We start from the raw sequence: 25,692 nt of genomic DNA, 5'->3' as shown, positions 1-25,692 counted from the left end.
AAGAGCCCTCTCGGGATAAGAGGGGACCAGAGAAGCCAGTATCCATTCTGGTTAGCAATCCTCATTCTAGGGACCAGCTTTGTCCTCAGATGCCCAGGGGACAGGCTGTGGCTCACTGGCAGAACTTCTGCTTGGCATGCAGAAGGTCCCCAGTTCAATCCCTGGCATCTCCAGTTAAAAGGTTCATCTAGCTCAGGGTTTTGTGAAACCCTGTGATTTCTTGATGGCCCTGGAAGGGCTTCTCAAATGGGTAGGATTTCATTAATTTTTAATCTATTTTCAAAATGTGTTAAACATTTATTGGGTTATAAGACCACATGTAGCAATGTCGACCCACCCACCCCTCCCAAGATGACCAATGATGGGCCTGGAGGGGATGGGAAGGGGAGGGGCTCTGCTTCCCAACCCTGTTCTGCGTGATCGAGCCACTTATGGGGTTTCTTGAAGCCTGAAGAATGTTTCTGGGGGTTCTCAGTAGTAAGAGAGTTGAAAAATGCTGCTCTAGTAGGTGACAGGAAAGACCTCTGCTCTCGGGCTGACCCACTTCGAAGGGGTGTTGTGAGGATAAATTGAAAGAGAGGGGAATGGCATTCAACTGCCTTTGCGTCCTGGTGGGGAGGAAGCCAGGGTAGAAACGAATTAAATAACAAAGTCAGGATTGGAGAGGAAGCCCCTGAGATGGGCATAAGGATTTACTTTTTTCTGATGGTCCCTTTCTCTCTCCCCGCCCCCTTCCAGGCCCCTCCATATTGCGGTGGTGCAGGAGAACTTGCCAATGGCCCGGTGGTTGATGGCCCTTTTCCACCAGGGACAACGGGACTTGGATACCTTCAATAACCTGCGGCAGGTCAGCCGGGGCGGCTCTCGGGGCGCTGTTGCTGGACTTCCCCATTTGGGTGGGAGCTGGGCTCTTAGAAAGAGGGGTCCTCTAACCCAGTGCCCTGTTTTCAAGGAAAGCCAGCCTTGGGGCAGAACAAGCAAAAACTCTTGTCCCCAACAGAGGTACACTTTCTCTGGACATGGAAGTTCCATTTAGTGATCATGACTAACAGCCCTTTGCCGGGCTTGTCCGGAGGAGCAGGTATTTCCCCATCTTGGGTTTAGCAATGTGGAAGCGGCTTGGTGGGGAGATCATCTGGTGGGTCGGCAGGAGGGCCCAGGTTCAAATCCTGGCACCTCCAGTTAAAACAGTCCAGTTAAAACGAAGACGGAACATTTGATCGGCAAGGTGTCATAGTCCTGCTGTGGAAAGAGCAAGAGTCCAGGAACACTTAAAAGATTAACAAAATTTGTGGCAGATGCTTCTGAAGGAGTAAATAGCGACTTCAAACAACTCCTTTCCTGCCACCAATTTGGACAGTCTCGAAGGTGCTCCTGGACTCTGGCTCTTTTCTCCTGCTACAGACCGACTGACACGGCTGCCCTCCTTCAAGAAGTGAGCAGGGACACCTGAGACCTCCTCCCCTGCCACCAGTTTTGTGGGTCTTTAAGGTGTTCCTGGACACTTTTTCTCTTTTTTTGCTGCTGTAGACAAACAGACATAGCGACCCGTTTTGAAGAAGTGAGCCGTTTGGGGTCGCTGTGGCCTAGAGAGGCCATCGGCCTGATCCAACATGGCTTCTCTTCTGTTCTTAAGCCCTGTTTGGGGGGACCTTTGAGGTTCTGGGAAGCTGACCAGGGATCCCCAGCTATGATGATCTAGAAGGGGATCCTGTGAATTCCCCTCCCCGTGACCCGCAGTCACAAGGAGGGTTGTCAAGTAGGGTTGCGCACTCGGGCGCACTCCGGACGCTTTGGCAAGCACTGAAACCTGAGGCAGCTGCCTTGGGCTTCAGTGCTTGCCGAAGCATCTGGAGTGCGCCAGAACACGCAGCCCCAATGAGATGGCAAAATAAAATCCTGGGAGTCACGCTGAGGGGAAGACGGTTTCAAGAGGGTAGCCGTGTTCATCGGCAGTAGAAGAGCTGGATTCAAGTCCAGCAGTGGTGTAGACCGGCATAATTTTTGGCAGCATTTGCTTTTTGAGAGCCAAAACTCCCTTCATCAAGCCGAGGGACAGGGTATCTGAGGAGGATTTCTCCGCTTGCTGTTGAAGCAGCACAAATCGTTGCACTTGGTGTAGTGGTTAAAAGAACGGCGGACTCTAATCTGGAGAACTGAGTATGAATCCTTCTTCCTCCCCAATGTGAAGCTAGCTGGGTGTCCTCAGACCAGTCCCAGTTCTCTTAGAGCTGGTCTTGCAGAGTCGTTCTATTAGGGCTCCCTCAGTCCCAACTACCTCATAGGGTGTCTGTTGTGGGGACAGAAAGGGAATGGTATTTGTAAGCCACTTTGAGACTCCTTCAGGTAATAAAAAGCCGGATACAAAAACAACAGCTCTGCTTCTTCATTTCTATCTGCTGCAGCTTGCAGAATTCAGCTCCCCTTGCTGCGTAATTTAATGCAGAATTTTAATGCTGTGGGACTCGGGAAGGGTGGCGACTTCGAGAGGACTTCCTTCCTCCTCTTGGGGAGAAGACCAGTTCCTGGTGACCAACCGCACTGGCAGGGAGGCCTCCTGGCACGGCCCGGGGAGGGGATGGGGACCGGCGGGCAGAGAGCGGCCCGGCTGCAGAGGAAAGGCAGGCCCTGTGCCCAGCGAGCAGCAGCCACGTAGCCTCCCAGGGGAAGCTCCCGCAGCCCTTGGCAGCAAGCAGACAAAGCCCGATTCCTGGCAGCCCTTCCGCACTCTCGCCACTCCCGGCCCGGGACTTTCCCTGTCCCCAGCTGGCTGCAGGCCCCAGACTTCCTCAAAGTCTTGCTGCAACGAGCCTGCTCTGGAGGCCCCACGAGGCCTGAGTCACAGCTGCAGGGACAGGAGAAGGGGGGCGGAGAGGGAAGAAGCTGCCCCTGGGCCCAGGGAGAGCCAAGCTGCCGGCTGCTGGCTGTGGGCTGGGAAACAGAAGAAGAGGAGGGAGGCTTTCGTACCCCACTTTTTAAGCACCCAGAGGAGTCTCAAAGGGGCTTACAACCACCGTCCCTTCCTCTCCCCACAGCAGGCAACCTGCGAAGTAGGTGGGGCTGAGGGAGCCCTGAGAGCTGGGACCGGCCCAGGGTCACGCAGTGGGGCTCATGTGTCTGAAAGGGGCTTACAATCACCCATCCTTCTTCTCCCTCAAGAGACATCTTGTGAGGTAGGAGGGGCTGAGAGAGCTCTGAGAGAACTGGGACTAGCCCCAGCTGGCTGCATGTTCTGTTGGGTGACCTCGGGCCAGATGTGGCTTTGTAGGGTTGTTGTGAGGACAGGATGGGAAGAAGAGGAACAGCTGACCCCTTGGATGGGCACGAGACCGGCCGTGCATGAGGGGCATGTTTGCAGTTGTTTCTGACTGTGGCTGAGGGAGAGGATGAGTCTTGAGTCTTTTGTAGGCAGGAAGTGCAGGAGGCATCGGAATTATTCAGGGGGTTGCACAAGAGAGGGGGCTGGCATCGGGTTGTGGACACTGCGGAGGAAATGGCTTCATGCCCCTCTGAGCGTTCCTGCCCCGTCCTGAGAGTAGCGCCCCTTCAGTCTTGGGACAAACCAATCCAGGCAGATGCCTCCCTGGACTCTGGGCTGTGCCCCCATCTCTTCTTTCACAGTATCTGTCTTGTGCATTTCTTCCCCCACTGGTTCCTCCGAGGAGCTCACAACAGGCTACCCCGTTTGTTCCCTTTATTGTTGTTGTTATTGTTGTATTTATTCTTCGCTACTCCCGAAGCCAGCTCGTGGTGGGTTACAACAATCCATCATAAAACCCCTGATAAAAAAATCATTTAAAACCTATCAATCACAGAAACAACAGATGACATAATCTAATATAACCCATCTACCAATATCTTTACAACAACCCTGCTGGGCAGGCTACGAGGAGAGGCCCGAGGTCTTGCAGACCGGTGTTGTAATCACTGTAGCCCTTCAGTGCTAGGATCTTGACCCCCTCTGAGTGTGAGGGTACCTGGGCTATGACATCTCCTTGAAGACTTAATGCAGCCTTTCCTGACTTTTTTACAGCCAGGAAACACCTGAAATACCTCAGGCTTTGAGAAACCCCAGAAGCAGCACAATCGTGCAGAAATGGTTGGGAAGCAGAGCTGGCCGTTTCGGGAGGGGTGGGTGGGTCACATCACCACATATTATCCAATAAATGTTTAACAAATTTAAAACATATATTAAAAAGAATTAACTCCCACCCATGCGGGAAACCCTTCCAGGGCCAACAAGGAACCCTGACAATGTTTTAAAATTTTTGTATGTCCTACATTCTGCAGGGGATTGGACCACATGACCTTGGAGGTACCTTCCAACTGTATGATTCAAGTGATTAATTGCCTTAGCCTAATTGACACGGGGGAAGGGGACCTAAGGGACCTACTCTCCAAAGCCGGCTTATCAGATCTTTCCGTACCTGCCCTGGCCTTCCCCCCAAGGGCCCTCCCACTACCCCCTTGAGATCGCCCTCAGTGCATTGTAATCCTACGTAGCTGCCTCCAAGAAGTCTAGAGTCTTTCTTCCTGTTTTTCCCTCACAACGACCTTGTGAGGTTGGTTAAGCTTCAAGCGTGTGACCAGCCAGAGGTCCCCCTGCACGTTCTGTGGCAGTGGGGAATTTGACCCGTGGGGAATATCTCCCAGATCCTCCTGGGCCTCTCAAACTCTCATGCCCCACTGGTTGCCGTAAGATGCTTGAGCTCTGACTCTGGAAGACCTCAAAAGGGAAGAGAAGCAAACAGACTCTGTCCTAGCCTTCTGAGGACAAAGCTACCTTCGTCTCCTGGCAAATCTGCTGGCCTATAGGATGCTTCTAGGAAACTGGGGAGGTCCTGGGAATTTCAGCTCATGTCCAGACGATGGAGTTCAGTTCCCCTGAAGAAAATGGCTGCTTTGGAGGGTGGACTCTAGGGCCTTGGACCTCACTGAGGTTCCTGTCCCTCCCCCCCAGCTCCATCCCCAAATCTCCAGGATAGAGCAATGGCCGCCTCCAGATGGACCCTGGGGATCCCCCGGAATTCCGGCTCCTCTCCAGACGAGAGAGATCAGTTCCCCTGGAGAGAACGGGAGCCATGGAGGGGGGAGTCTCTAGCATTGCCACCAGGGATGCCAGCCTCCAGGTGGGCTCTGGAGAAACCCTGGAGTTCCAGCTCCTCTCCAGATGAGAGAGATCAGTTCCCCTGGAGAAAGTGGGAGCCTTGGAGGGGGGAGTCTCTGGCATTGCCACTAGGGATGCCAGCCTCCAGGTGGGCCCTGGAGAAACCCTGGAGTTCCAGCTCCTCTCCAGATGAGAGAGATCAGTTCCCCTGGAGAAAGTGGGAGCCTTGGAGGGGGGAGTCTCTAGCATTGCCACCAGGGATGCCAGCCTCCAGGTGGGCCCTGGAGAAACCCTGGAGTTCCAGCTCCTCTCCAGATGAGAGAGATCAGTTCCCCTGGAGAAAGTGGGAGCCTTGGAGGGGGGAGTCTCTGGCATTGCCACTAGGGATGCCAGCCTCCAGGTGGGCCCTGGAGAAACCCTGGAGTTCCAGCTCATCTCCAGACAACAGAGATCAGTTCTCCTGGAGAGAATGGGAGCTTTGGAGATGGAGTCTCTATCATTGCCACTAGGGATGCCAGCCCCCAGGTGGTGCCTGGAGGTCCCCCAGAATTCCAGCTCCTCTCCTCTGTGACATTGCACCCCACTGAGGTCCTCCCCATGCTCCACCCCCAAAGCTCCAGGAGTTTCCCAACCTGGATCTGGCAACCCTGCCCCCTCCTCCTTTGTGGGGGTGTCTTGACAGACCTACACAGTTCTGAAATGTTTTGTGCATTGATTTCAGTGGGGAGAGGAGCGGAGGAACACGACTCGCCCCCCCCCCCCGCTTTCTCCTCCTTGCCCGTTTGCAACCTGTTTGTGACCCGGCATCGGTTCCCTCCCTGTTTCCCATAAACCGGCCTCCCGCAGTGGCCCCTCCCTTTCTGAGAAGCACCGGGTGGCGTCACAGCCGGCAGGTGCCGAGGGGAAGCGGTTAGCGATGTGGGGAACCAGATGGCTGGTCTTCAGGCCGCTGGCTGCGTCAGAGCCGTCAGGCACCCCAAGACACGAGTTTCTCCGCCGTCCTTCAAAGCGGGGACTGCGGCAGGGGGAGGGGGAGGGAGTTTCCCTGCAGTTCTTTGGCTGCCAATGTCCAGAAAGAACCTGCGGTGTTGCACGAGAACTCTCTGTCTGAGCAGAACCCCTGAGGGGATGTGTGCATGTGTGTGTGTGTGTGGGGGGGGGGAGGCTTTTCAATGCTCCCCTTCACACCTCCCCTCACCAGCAGACTCTGAAGCACCTGAGGGGTGGATGAGGGATTTTAACAGCCCCTGCAGCAGGCCAAGGGTAGCACCTTTGGAATTCCCCACAAGCAGAAAGTGAGCAGCAGCAAAATTGGCATGTTGCTTGTGGAGCTAGCTTGCTGTGTGCAAGGAGCATCAGTAAGGCCCAGATTAAAGGATGTAGTCTAGGCAGAGAGAGGCAGAAGGTCAGGATGACCTTTGGCCTTGGCAAAGCCTCAGCCTCCCTTCCCTCCCAGAGTTGTGAAGTTAGAACAGGGAGAAAGATGGAAATCGCTGTGTGTCCTGGGAACAGAGACAGATTCAGGCTTGCCAAAATCCAGGTTGGACCTGGAGATATTGTCGAATATCCGATGGCCTTCTATTTCGCTGAGATTTCTCCTCCATGAGTCCTGCCTTCCCCAGGATCCAACCCCAAATCTTGTGGAATTTCCCAACTTGTGGCTGGTAGACCTAATCTCTTTCTGACCACCCAGTGGTTAGTGGGACAAATTTTCTTCCTTCCCTTCTCAGTTGTCCCGAATGACAGCCCTTGGAATTAGTTCCCTGGACGAGAGCCAAACGGAAGCTTGTGAGAGAAAACAACCCGTCCAAAAATCCTCCATACGGAAATCTCCTGTTTTTAAGACAGAGTAAACTTGGGCACTGCTTATTTCAATAAATGTTCAGCGTTAACAAAGCATGTTTCCCCTGCATTTCCCCTGCATTTGGGCCTAGAATCTGTAATGCCCGGCTTCTGCCAGCAAAGGTTGCAGAATGATCTTGGGCCTTTGGCACAGCCTCGCCCTCCCTTTCCTTGTAGAATTGTGAAGACAGAACAAGGAGAAAGACACATCCAGCATTGTGGTTCTTTCTATCCCCCCTGGCATAGATCCTTGGCTGCTGTGACATGATTGTGACATGAACTGGGCGGCATCTTTTTATGTTTTTTTTTTTAAGGGAACATAAATCAGTTTTTGTTTGCCGAGGGAAGGCCCGAGCCTCTGACAAGAAAGCCGAACTCGTCTTTATTTCTATTGTGTATTTTTTCTCTTGGTTGATGGAGGGCGTGGGGGTGGGGAGGGCCTTGCTGAACAAGGTATACCAGGCCCGGACCTTCCCAAACGGGTTGATGAGCTTTAAATCTATGTACATATGATTTGTGATTGAAAGAAGGCTTCTTCTGGACGCCATGCTGGGTTCAAAGATGCCTGAACTTGTCCGCTGGCTGCGATTGTGAAACGGGAGATTCTGAGCAGCACTGTGGGAAGAATGGCAGGAAGGGGGGGGGGGAGCAAGGGGGAGGAAATTTGGGTTGCCAGTCTCCAGGGAGCACCTGGAAATCTCCCAAAATTGGAATGGATCTCCAGGCAGCCAGTTCCCCCTGGAGAAAATGGCTGCTTTGGAAGGTGGCATGGTGCCTGCTGAGGTCCCTGCCATCTCCAAGTCCTGCCTTCCGGAGCCTCTGCCCCCCAAATCGGCTGTTATTTTCCAACCCAGAGCTGGCAACTTGGGCCCCGGAGCAAGAGGGTGGGTTGGGGGTATGGGAGGATCCTTGCTGAGTGTAGCGGCATTGAGTCTAACCTCCAAAGCATTTTTTTCCCTGTGGAACTGATCCCCGCTGTCTAGAGAGCAGCTGCAATTCTGCGAGATCTCCTGGCCCCACCTGGAAGCTGGCAACCCAGCCTGCATGTCCCCAACACCAGGAGCCTTTATGCCGTTTTTTGCCAGCCATGAGATCTAGAAACACGAAACAGATGCTTATCCCTTGAATGGAAAGCTGTAATGCCGTTTAACGGGGGATGGGACTGTAACAGGAACACAAACTTGGATAGGCGACCACCCCAAGACCAGTCCTAGGAAATCCGGTGTGGCAAACCACCTCTGACTATCTCTTGGCCCATCCAAGTCAGGATTGCCTGGTGAGACCGGCAGCAGCTCTCTGAGGATTCAGGCTGAGGTCTATATATCACGTACTGCTAGATTTTTTTAAACTGGAGCTGCCGGGGATTGAACCTGGGACCTTCTGCATGCCAGGCAGCGGCTTTGCCACAGAGCATCAGCGTTCGCTCTGTCAGATGTGCATGCACGATAAGTACTGTCATTTCTGACTTGTGGCAGCCGTATGGATGATTGACCTCCACTAGGGGTGAGCGCTATGGTGCGGTTCGGCTGCCGTGGCGATCACTGAGGTGGCCACCAAAGCACTCACCCCTACAAACCACCTTGTTGCTGGGGTCGTGCAGTTTGAGTGTTGTGGCTTCCTCTTTTCCTGGCAGGATCATCTTTCCCAGGGACCCTTGTCTTCTCAGAGCATGACCAAAGCACCATCACCTCAGTTTAGCCAGTTTAACGTCTAAGGAGAGTTCAGCCTCAATTTGGTCGAGAACCCACAACAAGACTAGATATTCATGATGCTGTCAAAGACCAGCAAGTTATAAGATCCAACGAATCAAGGGTTTAAATTACAGTGTTAGAGAAATATAACCGACTGTTTAGTATAAAAATAATAAAAGAATTATTTTAAAATTGTATAGTTTTTATCCTGGCCCTGGAGTCACTGTCTGTATAGAACCCACGGATTCCTCTTTTCGGCGGTCCACAGGGTATCCGTAAAAATGGCCCTCAACGCCGCATTGTAAATGAAATGAGAAAGGGAGGGTGAAAGTTTAATCTGTAGGCAAACTGAGTTTTGTGCTGGGCTACATTATGACTTCCACGGGGTGTAGACTGTTTTGCCTTCTTCGGCCCTCCCGCCGTAATATCAATATTAAAAATGAAAAAAATGATTTTGGATATATCTTTAAATACTTTGTGACTTTTTTGGGTCTCTTTTAGGCTAAACTGTGGGCCCTGAAGTTTCATTCTTGTCTGAGGAGGGGGGTGGAATTAAAAGGTTTTCTTTAACCCTAAGAGTTCATTTTTCATTCTAATTTTATCTGTCTGCCTGTCTATCTGACTTGTATACAGCCTCTCCCAGAAACAGGCTCGCAATTCAAAGAAAGCAGTGTATACATAAAACACATCTTGGAATCATAGAGTTGGAAGGGGCCAAATAGGCCATCTAGTCCAACCCCCTGCTCAACGCAGGATCAGCCCTAAGCATCCTAAAGCTTAAAAGAACATACAAGGGATTTCCGCACCCTTTAAAAATAGTGAGATATTTACCTTTCGTCGTTATATTCCGGGCCCTCCACATGACGTCGCAAACATGTAGCACAGGGGTAGTCAAACTGCGGCCCTCCAGATGTCCATGGACTACAATTCCCAGGAGCCCCCTGCCAGCAAATGCTGGCAGGGGGCTCCTGGGAATTGTAGTCCATGGACATCTGGAGGGCCGCAGTTTGACTACCCCTGATGTAGCGTCTGGGCAGTAAACAGCTGGCTACATCCTCCATTTTATAGCACTAGTTGGTGAATCCCAAAAAGTGGATTCACCAACATATGTAGTGACAGCTAATGAAGAACAACCAGCAGGCTACCAGCAAAAAAAATGTATTCAGGCGAAAGAAGCCCTACCTCTGTTTCCAATGTCCTGCCCTCGCACCCGCCTCTCTCTTCCTTCTCCTTGGGGATGGGAGTTTTTTTTTTTTTAATGGAGAATAGCTTGGAGCAATGAATAGGCTTTCAATCGTGCTGGCAAAGGCAAAAATAAAGTTGTAGCACAAAGCATGCTACAACTAAGCTGCCCCCCCCAATCAGAAATTAGATTTATTTTTAAAAGAAGCAAGACTTGTGATTCCATAAGCGATGGCAATAAAGAAGCACTATTAGATGCATAGACAGTTCAATGGAGAATTATTGATTTTTAAAAAATCAGCCTTTCTATCTGATGATTCTCTAGCCTCTGCTTAAAAACTTCCAAGGAAGGAGAACCCACCACCACCCAAGGAAGCCTGTTCCACTGAGGAACCACTCTGTCAGGAACTAATTCTTTTGAATTAATTTCAATCAATTGGTTCTTTTATTCCTTTACAATTAGATTTCTAGAACTGCCCTTCTCAGCCCAGCCGCCTTTCACTCTGCGTGTGTGGCCTTGCAGCCTATCACAAAATAAACCCAGGATCCCTGGCGATGTTTCTGCTAGACCTCAACGCTGCCTGGTCAGTATTCACGCTTTCTTTTTCTGGCTTTCCCAGACTCCTTTGCACTTGGCGGTCATCACAGGACAGCCCACCCTGGTGAAACTGCTGCTCTCTCATGGGGCCTCGCCGATGGTCCTCGACCGCAATGGGCAGACGGCTCTGCACCTGGCCTGTGAGCATGGCTGCCTCCATGGCCTGCAGGAAATGCTTGAAGGAAGCCCCTCCCCACTCGATCTGGAGGCACGCAATTTCGAAGGTGAGCATGTGTGGTGATTGGGTAAAAAGACCCCAAAGTGTTGAGATCTGTGCCGTGCCAGTAATGCATGTATTGCACTTTGGGGCATGAGCAAGAGAGGCAAGGGACATTCTTTGCTCGCAAGGAGCTTACAGTGTTAATGGTTGGGAGGCAGAGCTTTAGAATACAGGCACAACCATAAAATGGCTGCTGCAGGAGGTGGAGCCAGTTACAAAATGGCTGTCCCAGCTTACCTGCAGTCATGTTGTGAAGATCTTGGTACTGTGGTGGCAGCTGCAGCCAAAGCAGCATTTAAAAAATCTCCATCAGCCAATCAGACTCTTGGCGAGGAGAAGTGAGTGGCCTGTGGGTTAGTGTGTCGAACTAGGATCCAGGAAACCCGTTGAGGGAGTTTGCTGGGTGACCTTAGATTGGAACAGATAAAAATATTTAAATAAGTACTATCAAGAGCGTCAAGAAGAGACTTTGTTTCTATCTGTGGCGGGGGTGGCCACACGGTGGCTCTCCATGGACTACAATTCCTCTGATCGCCTGGGGTTCATGGACATCTGGAGAACCACCATTTGGCTACACCCGATCTATGGCAACCGGATGACCCCGGCCTCCCCAGGACTCCACCCTTTCATTCTTATGCCCGTATAGGTCCAGCCAACGCTAAGGCCTTGGTAGGGGTCCAGCCCCATACATACCTCCGAACCACTTCAGACCAATTTCCCTGCAAGCAAAGAAATAGCCAGTATTTTAAAATATAAATATAAAATGTATATGTTTGTTTCCATATATAGGTAGAGTTAAGAGCCTCTTGTGGCGCAGAGTGGTAAGGCAGCCGTCTGAAAGCTTTGCCCATGAGGCTGGGAGTTCAGTCCCAGCAGCCGGCTCAAGGTTGACTCAGCCTTCCATCCTTCCGAGGTCCGTAAAATGAGTCCCCAGCTTGCTGGGGGTTAAATGGTAATGACTGGGGAAGGCACTGGCAAACCACCCCGTATTGAGTCTGCCATGAAAACGCTGGAGGGCATCACCCCAAGGGTCAGACATGACTCGGTGCTTGCACAGGGGATATCCTTACCTTTACCATTATAGGTAGAGTGTTGAGGACTAACTTTGTTAGTATCCTTGAAAAAACCAATTAAGAAATACTATACTATATTGATAAGGTAGAAAACAACTTTAATTATATATAAAAATATACATATATATTATTTGTTTTATTCATTTATTCATTTCATTATTTCATTATCTATTTGGATTTTTATACCTCCCATTCTTTACGGCTCTGGGTGGTTTACATGGAAGGTCTGCATGAAGACATATATTCTGATATTGTTCACTAATGAAGTAAAACGGAAAACAAGGCTGTTGCACCTAAGAACTCGTTCTGCTTATAACAGTTTATATTGTTGGAATAAAGTTTTTGTCATCGCCAGCTTGAAAACTACCTTTTCTTGCCTACTGATTCAGAATAAGGCAGCTTCATAATCATTCGTGTACCCCATTTGCTCACAGTTCCTGTTGGAGCAGGGAGACTGACTGAGATGAAGCCAGGACTTCCCCTCACCTCAGGTCTACATCCAGCCAGCTTCAAAATGTCCCGGTCTTTTTCTCTCTCCAGGTTTTACTCCCCTCCATGTAGCCGTGGCCACCTCTAATCCTGACATGATTCTCACTCTGCTGGGGCACGGGGCAGACGTGGATGCTGTGGTGAGTGCGGGTTCGAGAGTTGTCTTGAGAGAGAAAGAGAGAGCTGACTGGAGACAGTTCTGGATCAGTCTGTGTTGGGAAAAGGACATTTGGAACCTGGCATTTAATTAAATGGAATTCTCCTCCTTGTTTGCTTAATTGGCATTGTTCGTGCATGCCTGTTTTAGGATGCCATCTCAAGGCTGGGGATTTCCTGGAGGTTTTGGGGTGGAGTCCAAGGAGGGTCAGGCTTGGAGATGGGAGGGAACCCTGTGGAGTTTGATGCCACAGAGTCCACCCGCCAAAGTAATTTCTTCGTTGTGTATTGTGTAGCCGAGTTTTCACTAGGTTACCCACTTCCTGGAGATGGCTGGAAATCTCCTGCTCTTACGACGGCTCTCCAGAGATCAGTTCAGCTAGAGAAAATGGCTGCTTTGAAAAAGGGAGTCTATGACATTCTACCCTACTGAAGCCCCTCCCTCCCTTTAACCCTGCCCACCTCAACCTGAAGCTGGGACACTTCCAACCAACTCTTTGTGTAACCTTTTTGTTTCACTACCGGTCATGTGGAGAGGGAGCTGAGCCCCCTGACATCTGCTCTTAACCACGACACCAAGATAGGTTAGCTCATGCGGGAAATGTTCATGGATTTGGGGTTTTTTTTCCAGTTCAGTAAATTTTGGATTTTCAGTGCTTTCCAGAATATTTTCCCTATTTTGGGAGGAAGTGGCTTTCCCCCTCCTCAACTGCCAAGCACAAAAGCTTGAAGATTCCAACAAAAAACGTAATGTGCAAATCCAGACATGCTGAAGGTAATAGTTTTGCACCAAAAACTTACCACATGCTTTCCCTACAACTTGCAGGCTGCTCCCAAGTACCAGCTTTCTCCTTTTTAAAAGTATCACAATAAACTTCACTTTGCAGGATTCTTAATTCTGTTTCCCTCACTAGATGCTAATTTTTGCAATAAAGCAGAATTCTCAGACGCAATAAAATAACAGGCAGTTTTCTCTGGATGTTGGTGGTCTCTTCCAGAGTCGATGATGGTGCAAACTTTGTTTTTCCCTTAACTACTGGGGACACACCAGTATTTGGGCAGACTCTTCCCACCCATATTTATTTGCATTATATAGAGGCCGCTTTTCTCACTGGGATTCAATGCAGGTTACACAGAGTGAGTCAATACAATCGAAAAGATGGGACAGTCGGTAAACAATGATACAGGATGTGGGTTGTAGAACCAACCAGCAATATAGGAACAATTGAAGCAAAGCAAAACTGTTAGCATGACAAATCAAATGAAGCAGAATTACAATCATGGGATCCTAGCTTCAGGAACCTATACTCATAGACAGAGGACTTGGATGAGCTCCTTCTAGACCAGATTATAAAGTTCTCTTCTTTTTCTTCTTCTTCTTCTTTTTATATGTTTTTATTTTCATAAAAGAACAGAATAGAAAAAATAAGCATACCTGCATGGTTGAATACCCTCCATACTCACACATAAGCCTAGTTTTTCAGCACCTTTTTTCACACTGAAAAAGCCTTCCTCGGCTTATACGCAGGTATATATGGTAACTTAAATAAAAGCCTGCTCCAGCCAGCCATACATTGCATGGCCTTTTGCAAATGTGTACTGTAAGCTGAGCTTGCTCTGGCAGCTTGTAGGACATCAACGGTTTGACTGAGGGACTCTGGTCTTTTTTTCCCTTTTGATTTCACTTCTTCCTCTTCTTAATCACTTCTTCCAAACTACTTTTTGGTTTCTGTGGGTGGGGTGGAGTGGGTTTTGGGGGTGCTTTGGGATTTATTGCTTCTTTCTTCTAGCGTTTCTTCTTTCATCTGAGGGGCAACATTGTTTGCCTTTTCTTCTTGGGGTTGTGTTTCTTTTAAAAGTTGATTTTTACAGTTCTTTCTTTCAGTGTTCAGTTTTATAGTTCTTTCTTTCAGTGTTTTGTTCTGGGGGGCACTGAAGCTGTAGTTAAGAGTTGTCCATTCTCCCAGTTTTGTAGCTGTTGCACTTGTTGTAGTAGGTTGCCAACTTTGGGTTGTTGTTCTGCTCTGGTTTGCTGTCCTGGCGGGCACTGTTTGGTTCTCCTGGCAGAGCTGTTCTCACAGAGCAGTTCTGTCAGTGCTCTCTCAGGGTGTCTGGCATCAAGAGAGGAAGGAAAGCCGCTTTGAGACTCCTTTGGTTAGTGGAAAGGGAAAGGGAAAGGTATCCCCTGTGCAAGCACCGAGTCATGTCTGACCCTTGGGGTGACGCCCTCTAGCGTTTTCATGGCAGACTCAATACGGGGTGGTTTGCAAGTGGGGTACAAAAACCAGCAGCTATTCATCTTCTTGACTTTTCTGTATTTGTTGGGGGCGGGGGTGGATGGGAGAGCCTGTGATGATGGAGCATGGATTAAGCACTTAGGCCACCCTGTAAGTTTACCAGTAGCTCCTGCATTTCTCACCTTCAGGTTATATGCAAGTCAGTAAGTTTGCCCAGATTTTGTGGTAAAATTAGGTACCTCGAATTATATGCGAGTCAGCTTATATGCAAGTATATATGGTACATGTTTTCCCCTGTACCCCAATCCCCTCCCCCCCTGAGATCCAGCTCCACCCAAAATCTAGTTTCTATTTAGCAAGATAATCTGTTTAAAAATGCCATTGTTCTTGATATTCTTCTGGTAGTTTTCTATTAACTATGCTGGTAAGTTTGGCCATTTTTGAAAGTTCAACCATTTTATCAAACCAAAGCGATAAAGGTGGTATTTCTGGTAGTTTCCAGTTTTGGGCTAACACCAATCTCGCTACCAACATTACATTTAGAAAGTATATTGTTTGCAGTGGTAGATTTTCTGGACACAAGCTTAACAGCATGTATTCTGGTCTTAAAGAAAAATTAGCATTAAACATCCCTTCTAATATATCATGCGTTTTTATCCAAAACTTCCACATCTCCACCACATATGAAGGAAGGAACCCACTTTTTAATTACATTTCCAACAAGCATCATTATACCCCTTGGCTATTCTGCTAATTGCTTTGGGTGTAATATAGCATCTATAAAACTTCTTATACCAATTTTCTTTTAAGATTTGGCAGTTAGGAATTTTAGTTCATATACATTCCCAGTCCCCTATTGTAATGTTAATCTCTATGTTCTGTATCCATTTAATCATACATGTTCGGTTTCAGTTTCATATTTCAACAACAATTTATAAATTTGACTTTGTAAATGTGGTTTTCCTTGAAATAAGATATTCTCAAATTCTGAAAGCGGAGTTTTCACATCAGCCCATTTCGAAAATTCAGATTTAAATCCGAAGGAGACTTGATTGTATTCTAACCATTGAAATTCCACTCCCTCTTTTTAAAATATTTGTAGACTCTTTAATTCTCCTGAATTTGTCAAGTCTTTATATTTTAGACAGTCATTTTTTTTGTTGTACTCTGCTGAAGAAGGCCTCAGTTGGAGATTTAATCAGTGATGGAAAAGGTGACAGTTTTTGTTTATATCTATTCCATATGTTCATCATAGTAGCAGACCATTAATTGAAACTTGGTTTTTTTCTTTGCTTTCAACTTTGGTGAGGGCCAAAGAATACTATGAAATCCTGCTTCCCAGCCCGCTTTCTCCAAAATTAAGTCTCTGGACATCGGGTCTCTAACCCATTCTCCAACAGCCGTGAGTGTTGCAGCATGCAAATAGAGTTTTAAATTAGGACTACCTTGTCCTCCTCTTTTATTTTCATCCTGAAGGATTTTAAAGGCAATTCTTTGTCTCTTGTAATCCCAGGAAAATTTGTTCACTTCAGATTGCTATTTATAAATTGTCAGATCCTTAATTTGCAGCAGTAACACTTGGAATAAAAAGTTGAATTTAGGTAGAATGTTCATTTTGAATGTAGCAATGCAAGTGGACCAGGATAGCCTCACCTGTGTCCACTTTGATGGATTTTGTTGTACTTTTTCCAAAGCTTACTATAGTTATTTTCAAATAATTTATTAGAATCACTTCCAATATGAACCCCTAATTATTTTTCCGTCTCTGGGTTAACTTCAGACCCACAATTGTCTCTAATAAGCTTTGCATCTAAATCTGATACTCCAAGCAGAATGATTTTAGTTTTACCTCTATTTACCTTATAACCTGAAGGTGCACTGAATTCTTTCAATAAATCAAACAGCATTCTAATGGAAAACATAGGATTAGTTAATACACATACAACATCATCTGCATAGCTTTTTATCTTAAATTCTTCTCCATCAACGTTTAGCTCAGAGAGCTTATCAGTTTCTCGAATCCTGGCTGCTAACATTTCTAATTCTAGGTTAGACAACGGGGCACTTGCCTGGTACCTTTACTAATTTGGATATTGTCCTTAGTTAAGCTTTCCATTAACCATTATTCTTGCTTCCTGAGCAGAATAAATGTGCTGTATCAAACACAAAAACTTTTCACCACATTCTAATGTTTGAAGAGTTGCTTACAAAAATGTCCACAAAACATTGTCAAATGCTTTTCCAGCATCCAAGAAAATAAATGCTGCAGGTTGTTTATTTCTACATCCAAAATCCATAGCATTTAGAACTAAACAGATATTGTTTTTAACTTATGTTTTTGGCATGAAACCTGTTTGGTCCAGGTGTACTACCTCACCAATACATCTTTAATCTTTCAGCTAATACCTTAGCCTTAGCAAAAATCTTGTAATCGATGTTAAGCAGAGAGAGAGAGGTCCTTCCTTGTGAATGAAGGTTATTGATGCCTGTTGTCAAGAATCTGGCAATTTCTTATCTGTATTGCATCATTACATCATGAATTATCTGAAGCAAAGGTGGCATGACCACTTATGCTAGGTTTTTTTTGTAATAAGCCACCAAAAGCCCCTCTGGTGCCTTTTGTAACTTCAAGGCTGCAATGAATCATAGAGTTGGAAGGGACCACAGAGGCCATCTAGTCCAACCCCCTGCTCAACGCAGGATCAGCCCTAAGCATCCTAAAGCATCCAAGAAAAGTGTGTATCCAGCCTTTGCTTGAAGACTGCCAGTGAGGGGGAGCTCACCACCTCCTTAGGCAGCCTATTCCACTGCTGAACTGCTCTGACTGTGAAAAATGTTTTCCTGATATCTAGCCTATATCGTTGTACTTGTAGTTCAAACCCATTACTGCGTGTCCTTACCTCTGCAGCCAATGGGAACAGCATCCTGCTCTCCTCCAAGTGACAACCTTTCAAATACTTAAAGAGGGCTATCATGTCCCCTCTAAACCTCCTTTTCTCCAGGCTGAACATTCCCAAGTCCCTCAATCTATCTTTATGGGGCTTGGTCCCTTGGCCCCAGATCATCTTCGTCGCTCTCCTCTGTACCCTTTCAATTTTATCTACGTCCTTCTTGAAGTGAGGCCTCCGGAACTGCACACAGTACTCCAGGTGTGGTCTGACCAGTGCCGTATACAATGGGACTATGACATCTTGTGATTTTGATGCGATGTGGTTACAGCCCAAAATGGCATTTGCCTTTTTTACCGCTGCATCACACTGCCTGCTCACGTTTAGTTTACAATCCACAAGTACCCCAAGGTCTCGTTCACACACAGTGCTACCTAGAAGCGTATCCCCCATCCAGTAGGCATGCTTTTCATTTTTCTGACCCAGATGCAGAACTTTACACTTATCTTTATTAAATTGCATCTTGTTCTCATTTGCCCATTTTTCCATTGTAATGGCGTCATTTAATTCTTGAGTTAAAACTCTGAGTCAGAATTTTACGATGTTCTTCTAAAAATCCGTTAATCGGAATGTCTTTTAAATAGATAAGTTCATTATCCCCAGTTTGTTTTTCTTTTGCTCGATTGATGCTTTGAAAAAAATTATAACCAAGGAGGAATATAAATAAATAACCAATGCTTGAAGGGACAGTGTTAGAAAAGCTAAAGCTCAGTATGAACTGCACAATGGAAATGCTAAGCACATCAAAAAAGGGTTCTTTAGTTATGTTCAGAGTAAGAAAAAGAATAGGGACATGGCAGGACCATTGCAGGAACAAGAAAGTGAAATTGTAGCAGGTGATGAAGAGAAGGTTGAACTCAATTCCTACTTCTCTTGTGAGGGAAATTGTGCTTGTTGTGGCAAAATCATATCACATGTTGACGGATGGGAGTTGCAGACTAGGATCACTGTAGGACTAGTCCATAAACACCTAGTTTCTTTAAATGAAACTAAGTCTTCTGGGCCAGATGAATTGCATTCAAGGGTACTAAAAGAACTTGCAAATGTGATTTCTGAACCTCTGTCCATTATTTTTGGCAATTCTTGAAGAACAGGTGACATGCCAGAAGATTATAGGCAGACAGATGTTGTCCTCATCTACAGGAAGGGGAAAAAGGAAGATCTGGGTATCTACCAAGCCATCAGTTTAACAACAAGAGCCTGGCAACATTTTAGAACAAATCATCAGACTGTCAGTCCTTGAGCAGCTAGAGCAGATGGCTGTGGATACTAAGAGTCAGCCCAGCTTTCTCAAGAACAAGTCATGTCAGACTAACCTTATCTCTTTTTTTGAGAAAGTAACTACCTTGCTAGATCAGGGGAATGCTGTGGATATAGTTTATCTTGATTTCAGTTACGCTTTTGATAAGGTTCCACAAGATATTCTTGTTGACAAGTTGGTAAAATGCGGTATGGATCTTAATTCTGTTAGGTGGATGTAGGGATGCCAGATCCCAGGGAGAGGCTGGGGATCCCCTGGAATTATAGTTCATCTCCAGGGCCCCGCATAGGGTAGAGCAGGCTTTCTAATCAGGGTTTGATGAAACAGCCCTGGAGTTTCTTGATGTCCCTGGAAGGGTTTCCTGAACGGGTGGGAGTTGATTAATTTATCTATATCTATATATCTATATAAAATTTGTTATGCATTTATCAGGCGATATCATCATATATGGTCATTTCAACCCACCCAGCCCTCCCCAAATGGCCAATGATGGGCCTGGAGGGGGTGGGAAGGGGAGGGGCCCCGGGTGGGCGTGTCCACAACTCTGCTTCCTAACCACATTCCACACCATCGTGCTACTTCTGGGGTATCTCGAAGCCTGAAGAATGTTTCAGGGGTTTGTCAATGGAAAAAAAGGTGAGAAAGGTGGGTGCAGAAGTTAAGGGCAGCGGCCCCTAATCTGGAGAACCGGGTATGTTTCCCCACTCCTCCACATGCAGCCATCTGGGTGACCTTGGGCCAGATGCAGTTCTCTTAGGGCTGTCCTCGTGGAGTAACTCTCAGAACTTTCTCAGCCCCACCAGCAGTGTGAGGAGAGGAAGGGAAAAAGTGTTAGTTTGGGTCATTAAAAGCACGATAGAAAAAACTCTTTTTCTTCAGACTGAAGAGATCTGTTCCCGTGGAGAAAATGGCTGGCTTGGTGGTTAGACTATATGGCAGCATGTTCCATTGGGCCCCAAATCCTGCTCACTTCCTGCTCCCCTAACTCTCCTGGCATTTCCCAACCCAGAGCTGGCTAGCCTGTATGGGTGTGAGAGTCGAAGGTATGAAGGACTTCGTGTGGACAGGCAAGATATACCCGGTGAATTTGCAGACGTTTCCCCTTCATTAGAATCCAATTTCTCTGCTGTAGCTCTCTTGAGCAGTGCCTAGTTTGAGGCACAGGGGACGCCTGTGCGCTATTAGATCAAACCTCAATGGCCTTTTCTTGTTTCAGGACATTAAGAGTGGAAGGTCCCCGCTTCTGCATGCCGTGGAGAATAATAATTTGGAGATAGTGGAGCTCTTACTACAGGTAAAGGCGGTTCTTCTTGTCTGCTTCTGACTTGATCTAGGATTTAGTGGGGGTTGTTGCTCTTGGTCAAGAAAGCTTCAAGGGCAGTTCCGCACATTGAAAACAATAGCGTTATGCCAGCGAAATGGTGTAATGCTAAAAAATAAGATGCCACCGGCTAGGCTTGTGCGCGTTGCTGCGCTTTGGCTGCTTTGGTGGCCATTCAAGCCTGAGGCAGCTGCCTTGGGTTTGAAAGGCCGCCAAAGCAGCCAAAGCACGCCGAAGTGCACAAGCCTACCTCTGGCCATTCCTCACCTTCTGGCCCTGTGCCGCCTTCTTGCGCTGCTTAGCACTCTGCATGCCTGCACAGAAGGGCGGAAGAGAGCAACACACTTTACACGTGACTCTCCTCCGCCTGTCAGTCAAGCCAGGCAGCCAATCACTTTTCTATATGTTTTAAAGGGCCCGCAGTGCCAGCTATTTTTTAAAGTAAAACTTCTCAGTTGAGACGCCTATGCATCTGATTATAGATGCATAGTGCTTACTTTACTGCCTCCCCTTCTGGAATCAAGAGCCCTAAATCTTTCAAAAATTAATCTCAAGCCTGATTTTTTGGGGGAGGGTAGTTTAGGGAGGCATGCTTTGTGTTTTACCTAGTGGGGGGGGTATGGCTTTGCCTGAATGATTTAACACCTATTCATTGCTCCAGGCTGTTTGCTCTAAAAAAAACCTTTCCGGGAGAAGGGAGAGCGAGGCGGGAGTGAGGGCAGGAACTGGAGGCAGAGATAGTGCTACTTTGGCTCCGCACATTTCCTTGGCATTTGGCATGCTGGTTGCTCTCCTCTAGCTTGCGCTACATAGTTTTGGGGATCCACTTTATGCAATTCCCCAGCGAATACTTTAACATGGAGGATGTAGCTACTGGTTTGCTGCTTGGACTCTGGATGTTGGCGTCATCATGCAGAATGTCAAAAATATGGCGTCTGCAGAAGATAATAATTTCACTATATTTATCGGGTGCGGAATGGCCCCTGGTTCTGGACAGAGTTAAAACCCAAGGTGGGGTTGGTGGGGAAGCCTGTCTGCGTTGCACCAGATGCTGGTGTTGCCTTGAAGCTGAGCTTTCTCGGCTGTTTTCTGTGTGAACTGCTCAGCTCAAGAGGGGGAAAAAATGAGAGGGGATGTTGACGGATGCCACCCCCATCCTGTGACACAAGTTATTGACTTCCCACTTTCAAGGAAGCTTCTGGGATCTTGAGAGCTAGAAGCTTTCCTCTGCAAAATCAAAAAGGGAGATTTGTAACATGCAGCACCAGAGTCCTAAATCCCACATCCAGTTCCTCCCCGCCTCTTCTTTTTCTACTGTGCTCCTCAAGAGTGAGAACCTAGGTGTTCATAAACATGAGTGTTTGCCTTTGCTTTGTAGCATGGGGCGAACGTGAACGCCCAGTCGTACGGGGGGAACACGGCTCTCCATGCGGCCAGTGGACGGGGATTTCTGGAGGCCCTGAGGCTCCTGGTGCGGAACGGGGCGGATGGCAGTTTAAAAAACTATCACAACGACACCCCGCTGATGGTGGCCAAGAACAAGCGGGTAAGAGTGTGGGTCGTGGTGCTGAGGTGGGTGGGAAGGGGCTTGGTCAACCTCACCCCCTTTCCTGCCACCCACTGAGCTTTCTCAAAAGTGGGCGGGGCTAGGTGGGGATTTCGCTATTGATTGGCTGCTGGAGGTCGGATTCGTTGTGCCGGTTTGCAAGCATGTTGCTTTGGCAGAAGCCTCTTTGCTGTGTGGCTGAAAGTAAGCCTCCGGGGAGGGCGGTATATAAATATAATAAATAAACATAAATAAGCTGCAGCAACCATTTTCGGCTGGCTCTGCCCCCTGCCACCACCATTTGGGGGCTGTGCCCACCACCCCCTGTCACCATTCCTATGGGCCCCGCAAAAAACACAGAGGCCCCCTGGCTTGGCAGAATAGCAGTAAACCCAGAAACCAGAGCCAAAATTTCGCATTTGCAAATCCCTGAAACTTGTATGGAGGAACTGAGATGTCTGTTCTACAAAAACAATATAAAAGGAATGTTTACAAGGAACACCAGGTAGGCTTGCTGTGCTCCCCGCGGGGAAAGGAAGTGGAACTGAATCACAGGACTCTCCTTTCAGGTTGGACAGGTCTTCTCTGTTTCCTGCAGTAGGAATGGCAGTATTCTTGCACAGCTCCCAGTAATTGGGCAGGAGCACTTCCTGGTCGACCCTGCCCCTGTTTGTGGCTCTCTGGGCTGCTTCTCAGCCAGAACTGGGCTCCTGGCTTCAGAAGACACAAGAGTCCGGAAATCTCATATGAGCAACAAATACAAAACATTCCTCAGGGAGAAAATTCTATGCAGGAACTGGATTTAAGGAGGAGTTTTTTTTTTTAATTTATTTATTTTTCATTTTCATTCAGTTATTTCATTGGTTCAATATGTGGTCAAGTCAGCATTCGAACCCAGGTCTAGACCAGGCATGGTGTCGTGATAAAAGACCAGCAGCTGTTAATCTGGAGATTCCCCACACCGCCTCCATACGAGCCAGCTGGGTGACCTTGGGCCAGTCCCAGATCTCTTAGGGCTGTTCTCGCAGAGCAGTTTCCTCAGAGCTCTCCCCGCCTCACCTCCCTTATAGGGTGTCTGTTGTGGAAGAGAAGATGATTGTGAACTGCTTTGAGGGACGAAAAACCCAGTTCCTTTTCGCCATCCTGGTCCTCTGCTCTAAACAGCACACAAATCCCAACTTGGCCCCGTGTTCCTCCAATTCCTTCACCGTTTCATTTTTCATCTTCTTTCCATTTCAGTGATGGCCCACCTTCTTCCACAGTGGGGAAAGCTTACCTCTAGGGTTGTGTGCCCTAGCACACTTCGGCCGCTTTGGTGAGCATCGCAGCCTGAGGCAGCCAGTGCCACAGCGCTGGCCGCCTCAAGGTGCGGTGCTCACCAAAGCGGCCGAAACGTGCCAGAGTGCACAACCCTAATTTCCATTTTATTCTTACAACCACCTTGCGAGGATAGGCAGAGTGTGTGGCTGGCCCCAGGGCACCCGGCCAATCTCCCTGGGCAGAATGGGAGATTTGGATCTGGAGTCTTCCAGATTCCAGTGAGAGAGACTCCCCGCACTACCCCAGAGCGGCGCGCAAAGCTTGACTTCCTCCTTGGGCCTTATGTGTAAGTTTTGGACATGTCTGTGTTTCGCATAACTTGCAGTCCTGTTTTGGTGAGACGGGGGAAATCCAGGACCAACTATCAGGTGCTTTTGATTCAGCCAGTTCCTCCCATTTGAATCAGGTACCCCAAAGAAGGAAAAGAACTGGGGGTTTTTTTTGTTACGCTTACAGTCGCCTTCCCTTCCTTTCCTCACAACAGCTGGGTGAGCTCTGAGAGAACTGGGACTCACCCAGGGTCATCCAGCAGGCCTCATAGGTCTCAAAGCAGCTTACGCCCTTGCAATACAATGCAGAACTGGCAAACTGGCTTCAGCTGCCCAATCCGTGTCCTGTCGCCCAGCTTCTGGGTGGCCAGCCAAGCTCTTTCTCTGTGTTTTCTCTGGGCGTCTTCTCTGACTTTACAGTCCCTTCGGTGCCAAAAATGGAAGCGGAGAAAGGTCAGGTTGACTTAGATGACTGCCTCGCTTTTCATAAAGAGCTTCCCCAAACGGGAGGTGGGGAAACAGCCTCCTGGCAGGAGGCCCTGATGAGGAAGTCGGGCAAAGCGACCAAGCAGGATCAGTCCCCTCATCCAGCCTTGATGGCGGTGCCCTCAGCTGCGATCGATGGGCATCGTGTGCCAGATGCCCTTGGGGAAATTGGCCAAAAGGGACGAGGTCTTGCTGCTGAGCACCGTGCAAAGAGGCAGAGGCAAACCTGTCATCATGGCAGCTCTGAGTGCGGGAAAAGGACTTTGAAGTTCTAGACTGTTCTTTCAGAAAGTCTGCAGTAGAAGACAGCTAGATTCAAGGCCAGTGGTCCTACAAGATTTTTGGCGATAAGCCTTCAGGAATCAGAACTCCTTTCGTCAAACAGGAAATATTTCACCACAAAGTTTATGACAGGGGTAGTCCAAGTGCGGCCCTCCAGATGTCCATGGACTACAATTCCCATGAGCCCCTGCCAGCATTCGCTGGCAGGGGCTCATGGGAATTGTAGTCCATGGACATCTGGAGAGCTGCACTTGGACTACCCTTGCTTTATGGAGTGACCCTGGGAGCAAACCCTCTTGGTCTAGCCTACCTCTCAGGGTTGGTGTATGGGTAATATGAAGAGGGCTTATAGGGGTAATATGAAGCCTCAAGCTCTGTGGAGGGAAGAGCACAGTTAAAAGGCAACCAAGGGCAATCCACAGCAGATTAAAAAATGAGAGGTGGGGCAGAGAAAGTGGGTCAGGAGGATCTGTGCCCCTTCTGTGTTAGGAGAATTTTGGAGGGGAGGGGAGTCTTCTAGTGGAGATGACGGCAATCGATTTGGGGCGAAGAGAAGGAAGTATTTCTTCATGCATTCGATAGCAAGAACAGGGGAATTCCCCACGAGCGGGTGCCGCAAGCAACATGAAACTGGATGCTGGACTAGAGGGGCCGCCGCTGCGATCTAGAAGTGCGCTGAGAAGGTGCCCTGTTTCCAGAAGTGGTGTTTGCAAGCTCTGGACATCTGAGAAACTGAATGTTGGAAGATGGGGGGAGAGGCTTGTCTTAGGACAAGGTGGTGCCCCTGGGCAAAATAGTCAGCAATTTTTCTGATGCTGTCAGGTGTTTTTAGACAGTGGGAGGGCCTAGCTGGGGACTTGGGCCTGTGCAGATTTTTTCTTAAAGGTTGCTTTGGTGGCAGCCACCCACACGGCACAAGGATTTCCGCTTTGTGGCCAAAGGAAAGCTGTGGCAGCCATTCTGTGGCTTGCTCCGCCTCCCATGGCAGCCATTTTTGTGGTGGCCATTTTGTGGCTGTTCCCACCAGGCTGTCAGAATTCCAAGGCTGCCCGGTGGGTTCAAAAGGGGGGTTGGGCACCCTTCTCTGAGGACCGGGGGCTTTGTTTCTGACTGGGGGCAGGGGGAGGAGGACAGGGCTTGAGTGAGGCTGAATCACCCCTTCAGAGCAGGCCAGGCTTTAGGGAAGGATTCTGGCCACAAAGACACTATCGAGAGTTTCACCTGTCCCCCTGTTCCCCAGGTGACTGACATCCTGAGAGGAAAGGCCTCCCGGCCCGACCACGTCCGCGAGGCCTCCTTCCCGGCAACCAGCACCGACAGCTCCCCTGGCATCCGGCCCGCCCGCCCCAGTGAGTTACTGCGCCAGTGAGCATGCGAACGGGTATTCCCCTGCCCAGCAGCCGGCTCACTCAGGGATTAAAGGGCTGGGGGGGGGGTGATCTTGCGTGGGTAGTAATAGATCCCACACCCAGATTCCAGCTAACACGTTCAGGAGCCTTTAATTGGCAGGTTGACAAACTGTATTCAGTGGGAGCCATTTTGAATGCTGAGGGCAAATTTAATCAGTGGGTCTCTAAGGGAAGGAGAGGCCGGCTTGCTTGGGGGGACTTTTCCTGTTCTGCTGAGAATTTTAAAAAGCAGCCATTGGTAACTACTTTCAACCA

The 25,692-nt window shown here is 48.4% G+C and overlaps 1 protein-coding gene across 2 annotated transcripts in view; it reads left to right on the top strand.

The window, feature by feature from the left end:
* The window catches only part of BCL3 (BCL3 transcription coactivator), a 34,281-nt gene that overhangs the window by 5,782 nt on the left and 2,807 nt on the right, over positions 1–25,692 (top strand). For both annotated transcript variants that reach the window (XR_013230926.1, XM_077336657.1), the window contains exons 3-8: positions 739–847; positions 10,443–10,644; positions 12,254–12,342; positions 20,021–20,098; positions 21,504–21,671; positions 25,269–25,377. Coding sequence is in view for 1 of the 2 variants with exons in the window: in XM_077336657.1 (XP_077192772.1) it covers positions 739–847; positions 10,443–10,644; positions 12,254–12,342; positions 20,021–20,098; positions 21,504–21,671; positions 25,269–25,377 (755 nt within the window). In the remaining variant the exon portion in view is untranslated. The remainder of the gene's footprint in view (positions 1–738; positions 848–10,442; positions 10,645–12,253; positions 12,343–20,020; positions 20,099–21,503; positions 21,672–25,268; positions 25,378–25,692) is intronic.

Source organism: Paroedura picta, chromosome 5, assembly GCF_049243985.1.
Source record: "Paroedura picta isolate Pp20150507F chromosome 5, Ppicta_v3.0, whole genome shotgun sequence".
Classification (NCBI taxonomy): domain Eukaryota; kingdom Metazoa; phylum Chordata; class Lepidosauria; order Squamata; family Gekkonidae; genus Paroedura; species Paroedura picta.
This window is presented reverse-complemented; position numbering and strand designations above follow the sequence as displayed.